This window comes from Aotus nancymaae, unplaced genomic scaffold, assembly GCF_030222135.1.
Source record: "Aotus nancymaae isolate 86718 unplaced genomic scaffold, 86718_ANA_hifiasm-v0.15.2.pri h1tg000014l, whole genome shotgun sequence".
NCBI classification, from domain to species: Eukaryota; Metazoa; Chordata; class Mammalia; order Primates; family Aotidae; genus Aotus; species Aotus nancymaae.
The window spans coordinates 120,027,350-120,045,472 of NW_026988425.1; the positions used below are offsets into that span (position 1 = coordinate 120,027,350).

At 44.1% G+C, this 18,123-nt stretch overlaps 1 protein-coding gene across 2 annotated transcripts in view; it reads left to right on the forward strand.

Annotated features, from left to right (window-relative positions):
* The window catches only part of CRTC3 (CREB regulated transcription coactivator 3), a 111,622-nt gene that overhangs the window by 67,767 nt on the left and 25,732 nt on the right, over positions 1-18,123 (forward strand). For both annotated transcript variants that reach the window (XM_064376273.1, XM_012463801.3), the window contains exons 4-7: positions 3,904-3,965; positions 5,930-5,992; positions 8,987-9,087; positions 16,230-16,265. In XM_064376273.1, coding sequence (XP_064232343.1) covers positions 3,904-3,965; positions 5,930-5,992; positions 8,987-9,087; positions 16,230-16,265 — 262 coding nt within the window. The remainder of the gene's footprint in view (positions 1-3,903; positions 3,966-5,929; positions 5,993-8,986; positions 9,088-16,229; positions 16,266-18,123) is intronic.

The window sequence follows — 18,123 nt, forward strand, 5'->3', positions numbered from 1 at the left end:
ATTAAATCTGACACTGAAACTTGTCTTGGTGGGTGGGTTCTATTAAGGAGACTCCCAAGTCCACTTACCCCACCAGCTGCATGGAGGGTCGCAGGCCCGCCCCACAAACTGTGTCCTTGGCAGAACACAGAGTTTTAGAGCAGGAGAGAAAATGACTGGCTTCCAGGCTGCCGCCACAAGGCAGTTCCTGAGCCCTGCCCAGGTGCACTGACCCACATAGAGATAGGAAACTGAGAGAAGGGAACCCTGTGCCTGTTCACCCAGCCGCAGGTCAAGCCGCACAAAGAAAGGGGCAGGGCGGGTCTTATTTTCAGCTTCTGTAGCTCGGTATCCCCACCCACTGGTAAACGACCAGCTGATGTCCTCTCATCAGCAGAAGAAGAGCTACTCCCCTTCCTTTGGGGAAGAGTGAGTAAGAACTGTTCCCTCCCCAGGTTGAGAGGAACAGGAGTCCCTGCGTTGATGGATTGAGGCAGTAAATCGAGCAGGAAGATTTTCCTACACAGAACTGCAGAGACTTGGGCAGAGAGAAAGACTGGGATGACTCTGAGATCCTAACCTGAGTGTCTTGGTGGATGGTGCCCTCACTAAATAAGATGGACTATAAGAAGAACAACAAATGAAAGGGACAGTAATTGGTTGGATTTCAGTAGAATTTGAGCTGTCTTGGGTACTTTTGGCAGAGGACTTGAGTAGCCAGTTGGAAATATGCACGTGGAGTTCCCAAGAACTGTTGGCAACTGCAGGTGTGGATTTAAGAGTTACTGGACTGTAGGTGACAGCTGGAGCCAGGGAAGGATGGAATTGGCCAAGGCAAACATGGAGGAAAAGGGCTCTCCACCAGGAAGACAGGCACTGGCTCTGAAGCTCTTAGGAAGCACCTCCCAAAGCTGTCTGTGCCCAGAGGCTCCAGCCACCCCCTCCATCTGCTTCCACTCTTCCTGGTGCCCAGTGATCCTGAGAGCATCCTGTGTCTCCCAGAGCAATGCAAGCAGGCGGGACCTGAGAGGCCACGGGACCCCAGGAGACACTGGGCCAGAAGGCAAAGGGGTGGAGAGGAGTGCACAGAGGGATAAGAAAAGATCCATGCGAGTGTGGGTTTTTTTTAAACTTTAATTTTTGTTTCCATCCATTGCAGCTACCTCTTCTTTGTTTATCTGTTTCGTTATCCCTCCTCCCCACCTTCCTTTTTTAATGTGGAAATCTTCCTTGAGCGGACGCCTTCACTAAGCTTAACTAAGGAAGCAGTGGAGGAGGAGCTAGTGAGGTGGTTAAAAACCCTGTAGCCTGTGCGTCCCTTCGGCTGGCACGCCGGCACCTGGCAGGAACGCCAGCAATGTTTCTTGAATAAATGATAAATTCAAGTTTATAAATAAGAGTGTTTTCTCTGTCTTGAGGTTGTTATTTAGGGCGTGTCAGTGTTGCGGAGTATTTAAAGCTACCTGAATGAAGTTTTCTGAAATTTTCCAAAGAACTAATAAACTTTGTCTAGGTTTTCCTCGCATTAAGTTTAACTATAGGCTTATAACATGAGTGGTTCCCTCGGGTTTTCAAATATCCACTAAATTAAATGAGACAGTAAAAATTAAAAGAGCTCAGAGGTCACATCTTTTAACTTTTGATGCCTCAGCCTAATCATATTAAAAATTTCTGGGAATTTACTATCTTTTTGTGTTGTTAATATGAAAGTCTAAACAAAATGATCAAATATTTATTTGATCATTAACATGACTAATACACCACTGCATTCTAATTTGTATTATCAGTACTATGAAATTGGACGTATTGACTTTAAAGATGGCAGTGTACTGAGAAAAAGAGTAAACTTCTACTTCCTAAAATTAAGCATTTCTAAACAGATATTAATCAAATCTGCAGAAAAGAGAAAGGCAGATAACCGTAGGTCTCGTCTCAGTGTTTCCTCCCTACTGGCTTTGCCAACAGAAATACTGATAGTCTGTCTCTCACGGGCCTTCCTCTTTATCACCTTTTCCTCTCCTGCCTCCTACTGTGGTCTCGTCTCATCCGTACTTCATGTACATTAAGCCTAATAGTGAACATTGAAGAAACATCTCCTTGGGAAATTACCTGTTTTATTTTATTGATTCAGGATCAAATTAAGAAATAAGATAATGAGACATGTCAAAGAAAACTAATACATAGAAGATGAAACTTGCAATTCTAATGCTTCTTCTGGCAAAGAAGGCATTTCTCACTAAATCATTAAGAACTCATGAGAGCCTCCGTTTTCCTAATTCCAGATTGTGTATTTACTTGAGCTGCCCAGCCCAGGCCTGCAGGATAGGGCCCCACTCCATCAAGGCTCCTGTCTCCTCCTGAGCCCGAGCAGATGATACCTTCTCTTATACCCTCCTCCATCCTTCTTCCCAGAACACTCCAGGTACTATTTTCTATTTTCTGGGGCACGTGGTATAGTTCACTGTTTCCTGAGAGGCCGCATAGCTTAGCGGAGAGCTCTCAGGCTTTGGCATCAGTGAGTTGTGGGTCTGACCCCTGATCCACCAGGCCAGCTATCTGATCTTGAATTTCTCAGCTCTTCTAGAACTGAGCCTCAGTCTTTTCAGCTGTAAAATGGGGAAAATATCTGCCTGTCAGGATTGTTAAGATTAAATGAAAGTGTGAACTCAGTACAGGCCTGGCACACAGTAGGTGCTTAGATATCTGTTTTCAAATTTCTATCTTGATGTGTCGTATAGTTTGTATCTTCTTTAACATTTCCACCTTAAGAAATAAAGGTTTGGGGTGAAAAGTGTTATTGGTAACTGCCGAATGTATATTTCATCCAATCAGTGATCCAGGAGACAAAAGGAATGGGTTTGGTTTCGGGGAGTGATAAGGAGGCAGCGTTCCACATAGGAAAGGGAAAGTGGTGTTAGTAAAGGCAGAGGGGCAGGAAAATCGAGGCTGTGTTTGTGGAACCCAGACAGCTGCAGGGATGACAAGAGCAGAAGAGGCCGTTGGCCCAAATTGTGGAGCACCACAGTAAGTTTTGCCTTTTAGGCTGAACAAAATGAAGATTTCTTAGCAGAATAAAGTGATTAACAATGTCTTCAGAAGGCTGTGTGTGGGAACAGTTAACTGAATGAATGAAAACAGTGCCTCTCTACTCAGTGTGTATGCCGCGCCCTTATTGTGTCTCCAGGCGCCCAGAATATGCTCCAAGGTGCACCAGACCCAGTGAACAACACAAGATTGATAAGACAGTGACCACACATCTAATGCGCCTCTTTTTTGGCTGTAAATACCAAGAACCTACCTTAACTTAAAAAGAGAAAATGTACAGGCTTATGTCACTAGAAGCCCAAGGGCTAGATCCAAGGGGTCATACAATATCATCGAGACCTCTGTGGTGCCACCTCTGGGATGACTTCACGCGTAATAGACAGGCTTTCTCCATGGCGAAACCCCCAGATTCAGACACCCTTGGGCTCACACCACCTCTACTGGGGCACTCCTATTTTTTCCTCAGAGCACTCTCCTTGGTTCTGTTTGTGCCTATCCCTGAGCCAAACACTGTTTCCAGAAGGTGAAGTACCTGGGCTAGAATCCTGGGCCTGGGTCCCTCCCGTGTGGCCCAGAGGGAATAGCAACCTTAGCAGATTTGGAGCGAGAGTGGCAGTAGTTCCTGAAAACAAAAGATGCCAGGCAGGCAAAAAATAACAAACACCCCACAAAAAACCATGCAAAGAAAACACTGGCTAGAGGACAGCAGAATAGACTGTCATCGAGGAGGGTGATGAGAGAAATCATGAAGGAAGAGCTGTCAGGTACAGGGATAAAGATAAGAGCCAAAAACACAGTTAATTAACTCTCTGAGTTCACCTTGCTCATTCTGCTTCAACTTTCCATTAATTTTTACTTTTCCTTTATTAAAAATTCTACTTTGATGGTAGTGCTTTTGGAGCCAGTTATTCCTCACAGCCTCTGGATGAGAGTTGGCCAAGGTAAGCAAGACATACTTTAAAATTTATGATGGACATGTGTTATTTTTAGATAATTTTGCTTTATCCACTTTGAATGTTGTTTTAGAAATTTCTAATATAAAGCATAGAATCTTATTTTCTCTTACAAAATTTAATTTCAGCAGGAGGATCATTGGAGACCAGGAGTTTTGAGGCTGTAGTGTGCTATGATGGTGCTGTGACTAGCCACTGCACTCCAGCCTGGGCAACATAGCAAGATGCCATCTCTTAAAAAAAAAAAAAAAACACTGGCGCAGTGGCTTACGCCTGTAATCCCAGCATTTTGGGAGGCTGAGTGGGTGGATCATAAGGTCAGGAGATCAAGACCATCCTGGCTACCATGGTGAAACCCCGTCTCTACTAAAAATGCAAAAAGTAGCTGGGCGTAGTGGTGCAGGTCTGTAGTCCCAGCTACTCAGGAGGCTGAGACAGGAGAATCGCTTGAGCCAGGGAGTCAGAGGTTGCAGTGAGCCGAGATCGTCCCACTGTACTTCAACCTGGTGACAGAGCGAGACTCCATCTCAGAAACACAAAGAAAACAAAAAAACACCTAAGCGTTTCCAGTGATAGGCTTATATGAAAGTCTAAAATGAAAAGTTATTTAAAGAAATCTAGGCCAGGCACGGTGGCTAACGCCTGTAATCCCAGCACTTTGGGAGGCCAAGGTGGGTGAATCACGAGGTCAAGAGATCGAGACCATCCTGGCCAACATGGTGAAACCCCTTCTCTACTAAAAATACAAAAAAATTAGCTGGGTGTGGTGGCGCGCGCCTGTAGTCCCAGCTACTCAGGGGGCTGAGGCAGGAGAATTGCTTGAACCCAGGAGGTGGAGGTTGCAGTGAGCCGAGGTCACGCCACTACACTCCAGCCTGACGCCTGGTGACGGAGTGAGACTCTGTCTGAAAAAAAAAAAAAAGAAAAGAAAAGAAATCTAGATCTTCATATTTAAAACCAAATAGAAACACATTTGGAATATATTTACCAACAGAATACTCTGATACGGCATTCTTACGTTTGAGACAGAAAAATCAGCATCTTTTCTCAGAGTGTCTTAGTAAGCTGCTGAAAAGGACAAAAGACTCTTAAAATGGTAATTTGCACAGTGTATTTGCTTTAAGGTCTCTTTGAGTATTTTTGTACCCAATACAGAGAGTAACAGAAAATAGAATTAATTGATAAAAAACTGCTGTATCTGTTGTGTGCGTCGTATCATTTTTCAGATCACCAAATCAGATTCAGGAGGCATTTAAAATATGTGTATCAAAAATATTTAGCTCTCTGGATTGAAGTCTGCTCTCCCTCCATTCTCTGGGCAGATACTGACTGAGCACTTACTGTGTATGATGTGTCTGGACCTGGGAAAGGAAATAAAGATGGATGACAGTGGGCCCCATCTCAAGTAGATTTTCAGCTGCCTTCAAGAATCTTGGGATCCAGGGTTGTAAAATAAATACAGTATTTTATTACATCAGTAAAAGGCATCTCTAAACCGATATTTTTCTTTTGTGTATCCAAGAAATGTCTTCTGATTTTCAGAGCACCAGGATTGGTTGAACTAATGTTTTCATACCCTGGGTAACTATAACAGTTATATTCCTCTTCATGGCCATTGGCATGGGAATGCAAAATTTTTGCATCCAAGATTGCCAAGTTGCCCCCTACGTATACACTGAACTCATCTGCCCAACTAGCTACTCCTATTCCTTAGGGTATTTTAGTACTTTTTATATTGGAAATTGGAGATCACAGGACTGGAGGGATCATTCAGTCTTACCTCATTTTAACAATGATGGGCAAAATGAGTGAGGCATGGGTTATTTTTAAGTGACTCTCAGGTTGCAGAGCGAGGTGAGTAGAAGAGACAGTTCTGAGATGCAGGGCTGAGGACCTCCTTTGCTCTCTGTGGATTGACTTCTTTTCCTTTTATGATGTTCTGGTTTTTAAAGGCAGCAGCCTCCTTGGAAAGAAGAAAAGCATCCTGGGTTCAGGCTGACATCTGCACTTAACAGGTACATGGGTTGTTTTCTGTTAGAAGTAGATTTTAGAGCAATTTAACCATCCTGATATTTTTTACGTAGCATCCAGTTGCCAGAGTGTGTTTAGGTAAGCTGTGTTGATAGGATGTGTTAAAAACAAAACCCACCATTTACTAAGTGTCTTTAGGGGGCAGTACAGAGCACACGAGATCTGGGGTGGGACTACTAGGGGTTGCGTCTTACTGTGTGACCTTGAGCAGATTATTTGACTTCTGATTGCCTTAGTTTACTCATTTGAAAAATGGAGATCATGGTCCCTAGATCATGGGTTGAATAAGATAACTCTGGGAAACATACGTGCTGAATAAACATCAGCTATTGTTGTAATCACTTTGGGCCAAACTCCTCAGTCATTTTTTTCAATCCTGACAACATCCTACAAGAATGAGTATTATTTTCCATTCTAAAAGGTGAAGTGACTTGTTTAAGGGCCTTAGCTAATAGGTGGACTGGTATTTAAAAAAAAAATCTGGGTACAGTGGCTCACGCCTGTAGTCCCAACACTTTGGGAGACTGAGGCCAGAGGATCATGTGAGCCCAGGAGTTTGAGGCCAACCTGGGCAAGACGGTGAGACCCTGTCTCTATGGGGGAAAAAAAAAAAAGGTATGTCTGTGGTTCCAGCTACTCGGGAGGCTGAGGCGGGGGGATCACCTGAGCCCAGAAGGTTAAGGCTGCTGTGAGCTATGTTTGCACCATTGCATTCCAGCCTGGGCAACAGAAAGAAGCTGTCCCAAAAACAAAAAGAAACCTGATTAATGGTGCACAATTTTAAATACACGCAAACAGAAGTGTTATAAGAGGCCTGTGGTGCCCATCCTCAGCTTCACTTGTTATCAGCATTCTGCCAGTCTCTCTAAACCTACCTCCCACGCTAGTCCCATGACTGGCTAGATAAAGTATTTTACCTGGATATATCTCCAGCAGCGTAAGGCCGACGAGAACCTTTTTTAAAAAACAACCACAATGCTGTTATTATACTTAACAAAATTTAAAATAACTCCTTAATGTGATTTAATGTCCAGTCTATATTTAGATTTTCCCAGTTGGCTCCGCATTTGATTGATGTTCTCTTGAGTCTGTTTGAATCTGTAAAGAGGCTGGAATCTGAATCCAGTTCTCTGATCCCAGCGGCCATGCTCCTTCTGTTGCACTATGGGTTCTGCCCTTGTCTGCCTCTTCCTCCTCTGAAGCCACCTGAGGCTGTCACTGGAGTGGACCACCAAGCATTGTAGGCTAATGAAGTTGCTTACCAGTCCTCCTTATGGCCAACAGTTTGACCTTATGATGAGATAAATAAATAATCATGTCTTGCATCCAAGGCTTCGTAGACACTGAAGCTAGCTGGGAGAGTTTCAGAAATTTGCTATACATTAGTGGCTCCCAAAGTTTTCTCTTAGGTCCACTTTACAGTCTTAAAAAACACTGAGGCTGGGTGCGGTGGCTTATGCCTGTAATCCCAGCACTTTGGGAGACCCAGGCAGGTGAATCACCTGAGGTCAGGAGTTAGAGACCAGCCTGGCCAACATGTTGAAACCCCATCTCTACTAAAAATACAAAAATAGCCAGGTGTGGTGGCGCACACCTGTATTCCCAGCTACTCAGGAGGCTGAGGCAGGAGAATTGCTTGAACCCGGAAGGTGGAGGTTGCAGTAAGCCGAGATCATGACACTGCACTCCAGCCTGGGTGACAGAGCAAGACTCCATCTCAAAAAAAATAAAATAAAGTAAAAAACACTGAGGCCTGGCATGGTGGCTCAGGTCTGTAATCCCAGCACTTTGGGAGGCCAAGGTGGGCAGATCACCTGAGGTCAGGTGTTCAAGACCAGCCTGGCCAACATGGTGGCCCCATCTCTACTAAAAATATGAAAATTAGCCAGGTATGGTGGCACATGTCTGTAATCCCAGCTACTTCAGAGGCTGAGACAGGAAAATCACTTTAACCCAGGAGGTAGAGGTTGCAGTGAGCACCACTGCACTTCAGCCTGGGCAACCAGAGCAAAACTCCATCTCAAAAAAAAAATTAAATAAAAAACATTGAGACCCTCAAATAGTATTTGTTTATGTGAGTATATCTATTGATATTAGAAATTAAATTGAGAGATTTTTAAAAAGATACTAGTGAATTAAAAAAAAAATAAGCCCATTACATGTTAACATAAATTAGATCTTTTTTAAAAGAAACACAAAAAAATGTATTGAGAATAGTGGTAATGCTCACCTTTTCCAGATGTCTCCAGGGCAGCTGGATTCTCTGCTCCTGCACTCAGCAGTGGGACATCACATCTCACATGGCCACTGCGGAGCCCACCGTGCTTGGGGGAGAGCAAGAGTGAAAAGGCAGAGGAGGCTTTACCATCATTTTGAGACTAGTCTTGACCTTGCCTTCTCCCTGGAAGGGTATTGCAAACCACTGCTCTAAGTGATCCTTTTTTATTTTTTATTTATTTATTTTTTTAAGACGGGGTTTCACCATGTTGGTCAGGCTGGTTTTGAACTCCTGACCTCAGGTGATCCACCTGCCTTGGCCTCCAAAGTGCTTGGATTACAGGCATGAGCCACCACGCCCGGCTCTAAGTGATCCTTTACTTAGAAACAGTTACTCTCTGGTGGAGAAAACCTAATGTAGCCACAGGCTAAACTGGCCACAGCCAGCTTGTGAGCTGGGGAGAATAGGAAGATCTTGGAGGGAAGCTGTGAATCCGAGGCCGGCCTTTTTGAACTAGTCACCAAACCGTCAGCGTCAGAATATAAGGCTACACGAATATAAATTAAAATATTTGGGAGTGTGGGTGATCCTCAGAGGCTGTTACTGATGTAAAGGACTTCAGGTAGGTCCTAACCCCTTATTTGATGATTATAAGTCAGTTATTCTTGCCGCCTTTCCCATTGTGAATATTCAACAAAGAGTGTTGCATTTTCACTAAGGAAAACAGATTTTCAGCCAGACTCTCTCCTCCCCTCCTTAGGACCAATTCTGATTCTGCTCTTCACACGAGTGCTCTGAGCACCAAGCCCCAGGACCCCTATGGAGGAGGGGGCCAGTCGGCCTGGCCTGCCCCATACATGGGTAAGACACACAGGCCACTGCTGACAGCAGCTGTGCTTGTCATTCTGTCCTCGGGCCCAAGGGAGACAGAGGCTGAAATAGTGTTTGCGCTTGCCCGGTTCAGTGGTCTTTGAGAAGCAGCTTGTGGCAGGGGAAGCGTGTCCGGGATGCAGTTAGGATGGATGGAGCTCCTGGGGTCCCGTGCCTCTGCCCTGCTTCCTCCACGGCACGCTCTCCTTGTTGGTGTTTCTTGGCCCTCTTCTGGGCATCCGTCATCTTCTAATAACTTCCTAACTGGTCTCCTGATTTCCAGTCTCACATCCCTTCAATCCAATTTTGTGTTAGGTTCCCGGGAGTCCTCTTTCCCCACCCAGGATCTGAACAAAGTGAAAAATAAAGCCAGAAGTGACAGACAGAGCTAGATCACCTTTATTATTGAAAAGACCAGGTTGGAGGAAGTGGCTGTCTCTGTGGGTCAGTGGGCCTGTTGTGACTGAACCCCAGCGTGAGGCTGACTCCTGCTGAGTGGCCGGCAGCACTGGCCAGCGTGGTCCCCGGGAGAAGGGGGTCAGGTAAGCCTGGGGAGGCAAGGACAGAGCAGAGGCCTGCTGCCTGAAGGAAGGCACGCCCTTGAGAAGGAGATGAGGAGGCTGGACTGGAACTGCACATCCCCTGTTCAGTTGGCCCTTTGGCCAGTGTAAGGGCATGGAGAGAGCCCAGGAGTAACCCAGACATGCCATCTCACAGCGTCTGCTTTCAGAGCGAACCCAAACCCGATCATCTTGCTCTCCTGCTTAAAATCCTCACTGCTACTTCTCACCTTCAGGAGGAAACCCAGATCTTCTTTGGAATGGCATGAGCCCCAAGGTCTGGCTCCTGTCTGCCTCTCCCTTTTCTCTCTGCTCCTCTGCCTCACACCCAAGGTAGCCATGGGAACCACTTCGGGTACCACTGTTTCTTCCTGTTCCCTTCTCTTCCTCTCTCACTCACTCCCGGCCTTCCTGGCCGACACCCTCTTGATCCATAAGCCTTAGCTCGTGTGTGTCCCCACGTCTGTGGAGCCATCTTGACCTTCCTCCCTCTCAGCTCAGAATTGCCGTGTCCTTCTAACATCCCAGACTGCTGTCTTAGTACCTGTACTACTTGGCAGCTTGTTTATGTGGATATGCTTCTCTTTCTCTGCTCAGTGTAGATTTCTTGAAGGCAGCATCTTAATAGTCTTGTTCTCTCCAGCTGCTAGCACAGTGCCCAGCACAGAGGAGCCTGTACTGATGGAGATGTGTGAAGAATCACACACGGGCTCACAAGTGCACAGCACTTGCCAAAACACCATCTAGGTGCTGGCACCTGACCTGTGCATGAAGTGAGGGAGGCTGGTCATTCAGACACTTCCAAGCCTACCTTTCTGGGGTTTATAATCTAGAAAGAACAATGGTCTTGAATTATCCATTCTGTGTGCAGATTGACTCTTGACTAAAAAGTTTCAGGGCTGTGTATTCTTGAAACAGGAATAAATACATCTTTAGCCACAAAACCAGCTTTTCTGGTTTTCTTTACTTTTTGGAAAATTTAAAGCCTAAATGGCCTCTTTTCCTTCCAGAAGAACATTCATGGACTTATTTCTTTGTATATAGCAGGGACAGGATTTAATAATAATTGTTACTATATTTGTTCTATTGGTGCAATTCGGAGAAGACTACATTTGCCTAAATGATTGTTTGCTTGTAAACTATGAGAGCTTTCAGAATTGGTTAGGGACATCGACCCATGCTTCCACACATGGGAATATGAAAGTTGGTGGTGATGTTGAAATTGGATATGGGTCCACTGCTGACTGCTTAGAGAAGTAGGGTGTGTGGGAAGAGGGATTCATTTAGTTTCAGGATAGGTAGAGATGGGAATATGTAAACAAAGCCTAAAAAAAGCAGAGGCTGCAATCGGTGGGGGCGCCTGTGAGCACAGCAGGATCCTAATGGACGGGAGCCAGCCAGACGGACAGATTTTTACCCTGGAGCCCCTACATTTCTGCTTCTGCCATTCCTTCATTTACACTGCCCTCTGCAAAGTTCACGCTTCTCTAGAAAGGGCCAAAGGCCTAGAGAAACAAGGGAATCGCAGGTAATTCAAGTGAGGACTTTCTGAGGCTTGCATGTGGAGAAAAAGAAAGGAACTAAAGAAAGCAATTACCTGAGTTGAAGTATTCATGCTGAGCGATGTAGGCTCTGCGAGAAGAGGTGGGAAATGTCAGAAAGTGTAAGTGAGGATGGAATAAGAAGAGCAAAGGAATGTGAATATTGGTCTAGGTAGACAGAGCAATGAGAAAAACAGGAAGAAAGAAGGAAATCCTGGAGCAGGGTTCCTGCGTTGACTTGAGAATTGTGGCAATCTCTGCTTTTCAAATCAGCAGTTAAAAATTGTTGGGCTCCAATATATGACACCCATGGAGGGTGGGCTGGCCTCCAGCTCATGTCTGAACTGTGCCTGCTCCTTGCAGTTGCCCTGCAAGTATAGCAGAACTCAGAAACACAGCCTAATATGGATGTGTTTACATGGGAAAGCCAGTGTGTTTAAAATATTATCCAAGTCTCCAAGGAAGGAAATTATTTCTGGAGAATTATATTTGTTGGTGGGAGCTATTTTAAATCGTTTCATGTATTTTCCCCCTGTATTTCATTAAAGTTTTTCATTTCTTTCCTTTTGGATTTTAAAAATATCAACTAGCTTTGCAAAAAGGTATTTCTTATAGGAGCAACTAAATAAAGATTTAAAAAGTGAAGGGAAAATATAATTGAAGGCGGAACTGAGTTCTATGTTAGAAGCAATAATAACTGCTCTTTCCCTGGGAATCTCCTGAGCAGAATGATGTAGCCACACTTTTTTGTTGTTGTTGTTGATGTGAGTCGATGATGAGAGCATCTGCTCACAGCTTAACTACATGAGCAGTAAACTATGGTATATTCATAGGTGGAGATTTGTGTCACAAGAAAGCAAAGCCTGATACATGTTGAGTAATTTTCATACTGGCTGTTGAGTTGCATGACAGTTAGGCATAAATGATAAGCAGTTGGTGTAAATGACGGAAATAAATTTTTATGCAGCCAAACAAGATTTTATAATTTCTCTCTTTTTGATTAATTATCTAGAATCTGTAAAGAGGGAATGTTGACCATTTCCCTGGCAGCACGTGCAGCAGAGTGTCACCTGGGGACAAGAGGGCCCAGAATGGGAAGACTGAGACACTGGAGGCTTCCTTTAGGAAATTGGTTACGAATCTTCCCCTGGTCTTCCCTTCCACTTAGCAGATCGAGGCTATGTCCTTTAGGACACTGGTTTCGGGGTCTTCCCCGGCCTTCCCTTCCATTTAGCAGATCAAGGCTGTGTGAGGAGTTATTTTAGGTGTTCCAGGCATGGGAGCGCACAGAAGGGACATGGTCTTGGAAGAGACCAGCCCTCGGTGGCTCTGAGGCCGTAAGGTTTCCTGGAACACAGATGCAGCCTTGGTCATCGCTGTCCCATCCCTGTGGGACTGATAAAATTAGTGTCCTCTGTTTGCAGATATCCAGTCACAACTCATTCCTTTTTCTTTTTAACCCTTTATTTGTAGTGATATCTTGTGTGTTTTTTTTTTTTAATCTAGTAGTAAAAATCCAGGCTTGGGTATTTTGATTTTATGTTAGCTTGGTGCCAGGGTATCAGTCATTGCCACCACTAGCCTTCTGGGCACCGAAGCTCAAACCCTGACAGTTGCATTTAATTACTCCCCTTCCCATGCCCCCACGATTACTCCCCTTCCACGCCCATTCAGTAGCCAGGTCCACTTCATTTTATCCCTGTAGCATGTCTGAAATCTGCCTCTGGTTTTCTGTTCTTGCTGCCAGTATCCTACTTTGTCCCTGTTTGCTTGGACTATTGCATGGGTTTTCTACTTGGCCTCCCTGCCTTAAGACTTTCTTCTTTCAATCCACCTCCTACTCTGCTGCCAGAGCAGTCTCTGAAGCTTAGCTCTGGTCATGTCACTTCTCTATCTGAAACCTTCCATCCCCCACATCCTGCCAAATGACCAGCAGCCTCCTTCGGTCCAGCCCATCTCCCAGTCCCCTCACCATGTGCTGCAGCCATGCTACGCTATTCCATCTTCCTTCTCCCTATCCCTCCCTGATCCTTCCCCTTCCCCTCCCCCTCCGCCATCTTTGCACTGGGCATCCCCTTCAACTTCACTTCCAGTTGTCTACATCCTCCAGGTACTACAACAAATTGGGTAGGGACATGAACATTCTGAAGACACACAGGCCAGAGTTCTAGTCGCAGAACTTACTAGCAGTGTGATCTTGGGCATGATATTAGCGCTGACCTCACAGAGTTGGTGTGAGGATGACATGAGATCACCTGTGTGAAACATCCGGCACATAGTGAGTGAGCAGTCAGGTTGGCTGTTGGTTATCCTCTTCTTCACCTCAGGTGCCGCCTCCTCCATGAAGCCTTCCTTCTCTTCCAGTCTGATGGAGAGCATATACTAATGGGCTATCACATGGGGTGTCTGCCAGCCACTCAGGCAGTTTCACGTAGTAGCCCTCAGTTGAGTCCTCATGTTTCAGGGACAGGTCACCCTTAGTAATTACACCTTGAGTGATTGGTGTCTTGATGAAGAGATGCTTCAACACGCCATACTAGATTGCTATACAAAACCTAGTTTTTAATTTTTAACAGGATAGTCACTTTTCAGTGATCAGAATAGTCAAGTTCCCTGCCCCCCTTTTTTTTTTGCCACCTTTTTTTTTTAAATTATACTTGAAGTTCTGAGATACATGTGCAGAACGTGCAGGTTTGTTACATAGGTATACATGTACCATGGTGGTTTGCTGCACCCCTCAACCCGTCATCAACATTAGGTATTTCTCCTAATGCTATCCCTCCTCTACAGGCCCCAGTGTGTGATGTTCCCCTCCCTGTGTCCATGTGTTCTCATGGATCAGCTCCCACTTATGAGTGAGAACATGCGGTGTTTGGTTTTCTGTTCTTGTGTTAGTTTGCTGAGAATCCCTGCCCTTCTTAATATGAGGGTCTCAGGAAAGCCCAAGCATGAATCTGAAGCTCCTGTCCTTTTGATTGTGCTGGCTGTAGAGCCACAGCTTTTCTCTCCACACCTCAGTGTCCGCCTGTTCACATTGCCTGTCTTTAGATGGGTTAAATGGCGAATTAAGTAAGAATGGGCTAAAGACCTTCTGTAATAGTCTCCCGAGATGATGATTATTAATGGAGGCCGGGCGCGGTGGCTCACGCCTGTAATCCCAGCACTTTGGGAGGCTGAGGTAGGCAGATTACCTGAGGTCAGGAGGTTGAAACCAGCCTGGCCATAATGGTGAAACCCATCTCTACCAAAAAAAATACAAAAATTAGCCGGTCATGGTGGTACGTGCCTGTAATCCCAGCTACTGGGGAGTCCAAGGCAGGAGAATCACTTGAACCCAGGAGGCGGAGGTTGCAGTGAGCCGAGATCGCGCCACTGTACTCCAGCCTGGGCAACAGAGTGAGACTGTCTCAAAAAAAAAAAAAAATGTAGATTCCTTGGCTGATTCTCACACCTGCTGAATCAAAATCTTTGAGGGTTGGGCCCAACAATCTGCGTTTTAGCAAGCTTACCCAAGGGCTCTATATGTGCTCTAAAATAAAGCTTTCAAACACTTAGATTCTGGTTCCATGAGCCCAAAGAAATTCTGTCTCTGTGTGTCTGCTTAATTTATCCACCTCTTCACACTCCTGGGAACTCTTCGTGTTACCCCCACCCCAGGGCTCTATTAAAATTTTCTGTCTTCTACCTGTGTTACAGAATGTGCCACCATGTTACAGAATGTGCTACCGTGTCCCGTGTTACTGTGTTCTGTCTTCTCACCTATTCTGTATCACCTGGCTCCACCTAGCACTTGATGCAGAAACTTACTCAATATGGGTTGAGTGAATGGTTATTAGACATTTCATTTACATTGTATAGACTAATCAGTTTAACCTACAGGTTAACCTTACCCAAAAACTTATCTGAAATGTAAGTAAGCTATATTTAAAGCCTTAGAATTTAATAATGTATCCTGATTCTGTACTGAAAACTTGTTTGGTATATTTAATATATTTGATTGCTCCTAGGGGAATGCTAAGATATTACATTCTTGGCATGGTTCTTTAGTTTTAGCTTAGAGCAATAGGAAATACTATACTTTGTCATTTGTGGTATAATTTATGGATTAAAAATACTTCATTCAGCCAGAACTTATTCCAAGTCAAAGTTTTAAAACTGTGAATAGCTATCTCATGTACCCTTTAAATTGACTTAGACTCCAGATAAATTTTCTTCTTAAAATAACTTCACTGCATAAGAAATATATATATATATAGGGCCGGGTGCGGTGGCTCACGCCTGTAATCCCAGCACTTTGGGAGGCCGAGGCGGGTGGATCATGAGATCAAGAGATCGAGACCGTCCTGGTCAACATGGTGAAACCCCGTCTCTACTAAAAATACAAAAAATTAGCTGGGCACAGTAGTGCGTGCCTGTAATCCCAGCTACTCAGGAGGCTGAGGCAGGAGAATTGCCTGAACCAAGGAGGCGGAGGTTGCGGTGAGCCGAGATCGCGCCATTGCATTCCAGCCTGGGTAACAGGAGTGAAACTCCGTCTCAAAAAAAAAAAAAAAAAAAAAGAAATATATATCTATATATATATATAATAGCATACAGCATGGAACTTTGGATTTGTCCTGTAGACACCCATGGTGAGTATCAAACAGTGATGTAGACTTTTGGAGTTACCTGCTCTTACCCCCATGATAAAGCATTTGTAAGAGAACTTCCATCTATACTTTTTTACTTTGTGGTTTGAATAGAGATTCTCAAGCTTTGTAAAAATTGTTCTTCTCTCAAGACAGAAACAGTAAGAAAATTTAAGACTGAGACAATTTTAAAGGAAAAGAAAAAGGAACCAACTTTAGTCTCAAATTAGCTCTACCTATTTTTAGTATAAATGATAAAGCACCTTAAATGAAAATCAGTGTATCAAAAGTGCCTTAGAATTTTCAGAATTCTACTTAAATCATGAAGAGTTACTAATTCATAAATACATGAAAATGAAAGTACCACATAAAAGTGTTTTTTTTTCTTTTTCCTTTCCCACTAGGTTTCTGTGATGGTGAGAATGATGGACATGGGGAAGGTATGAACTGATTTTACCTGCCTGTGTTGGAGTGGGATGCTGAGTAGTGGACATAACCTTTCGTTAGCTTCACTAATAAACATTCATGTTTTCAGGACTCCCCCGTATGCTGACAGCTGCTGATTGGCTTACATTTCAGAGAGCCTCTAGAAAATTAAGGCTAGCCATGTTGAAGACCAGGAGAAAGCAATGTGTGGTTACATTACAAAGCTTCCTTTTTATCTAGGTCCCCACAGGCACAAGGTTGTGCAAGGAAGCAGAAGTTGTAATCACATGAAAATATGAATGAATCAATCAGTTAAACAATTAGTTATTCTAGTAGTCTCTGCCCGTTTAGAAAGTCTTTGTTGACATATGTAAATACACAATGTCCCAGTATGGGCCTGAAAAAAAAAAAATAAATAAACAATGCCAGAAAAATGTAAATTGGTTGTGAAATGAAAACGCAAACCTGACACAAGATGCTGAGTTTGTCAAACCGATTTAAACAGTGTTGGAGATCTATGGAAATGACTCTCCAAGCCATTGACAAAGGAGGGGCCCCACACAGCATTTATTCATTCAGTACCAGCTACAATTTTATTTTTCTAAATCTTTATAATCCGGACTTTAATTTTTGTAATCTGAAATTAAACAACAAAATTAGGTTTATATGTCACAGAGGTGAGACTGATGGGGGACATGATGAATGAGGAGTGTCTTGCAGGAGGCACAGCTCTCTGTCATCATTCTGCATATGCCTTTTCTGGACAAGCCCTTTCAGGCTATGAATAAAATCACGAGAAGTTAAGACATCAATAAACATCTAATCCATTAGAACAGAAATTCATAAAATCACGAGAAGTTAAAACATCAATAAACATCTCATCCATTAGAACAGAAATTCATAAAACCACAGGAAATTAAAACATCAGTGAGCATCTCGTTAATTAGAACAGAAATTCATAAATGGCTTAAAGGTTGGTTGCATTCCTTCAATGCTTCAAAGAATTTCCACCAAATCTTGGATATGAAAAGGGACTAAAAACAATGAAGTCTAAGAAAACAGTCCCCAGTAAGGCATTGGAGTCTGCCCCAGCCATATTCTTATAACCAACCTCTTTTGAGAAGTAGCCTTGAGCTGTGTGTGGTGCCACCTCACTCAGCCCTTGAAACTTTTCCCAGCATCTGACGGTATCTTTCAGGGCAGTTGTTTTTTTTTTTGGAGGGGGACATGGAGTCTCGCTCTGTCACCCAGGCTGGAGTGTAGTGGCGCAATCTTGGCTCGCTTTTGCAACCTTTGCCTCCCGAGTTCAAGCGATTCTTCCAGCTCAGCCTCCTGAGTAGCTAGGACTACAGGCACCCACCACCATGCCCAGCTAAGTTGTTTTTTTTGTATTTTTAGTAAAAATGGAGTTTTGCCACTTTGGCCAGGCTGGTCTCGAATTCCTGACCTCAGACAATCTGCCCGCTTCGGCCTCCCAAAGTGCTGGGATTACAGGTGTGAGCCACCGCACCCAGCCTTTTAGGGCAATTTTTTATGCTTGACTTCCCATTGTTTTAGTTTATAAAGGCTCTCAAAGCCCATTTTTCTTGTTCTGTAGTTTTCTGAGAGCCAGCTCTAGGGCAGCATTTATCAGACACAAGAGAGACACCTGGGGACACTGACAAAGCCTGGCCTAGTTTAGCAGAAGTGAGTGCTGTCCTGGTGGCACTGGGCAGGTTGCCTGAAGAGCACTGTATCCTTCTCTTACTGTGCTGTCAAATAAGTTAGACCCCCACCCACACTTAATTCATTCTAGAAGTCCACAATTGCATTTATAGACTAGGTTTTATTAAATACAAGATAAATTTGTTTTAGAGTTTTTGTTTCAAACTC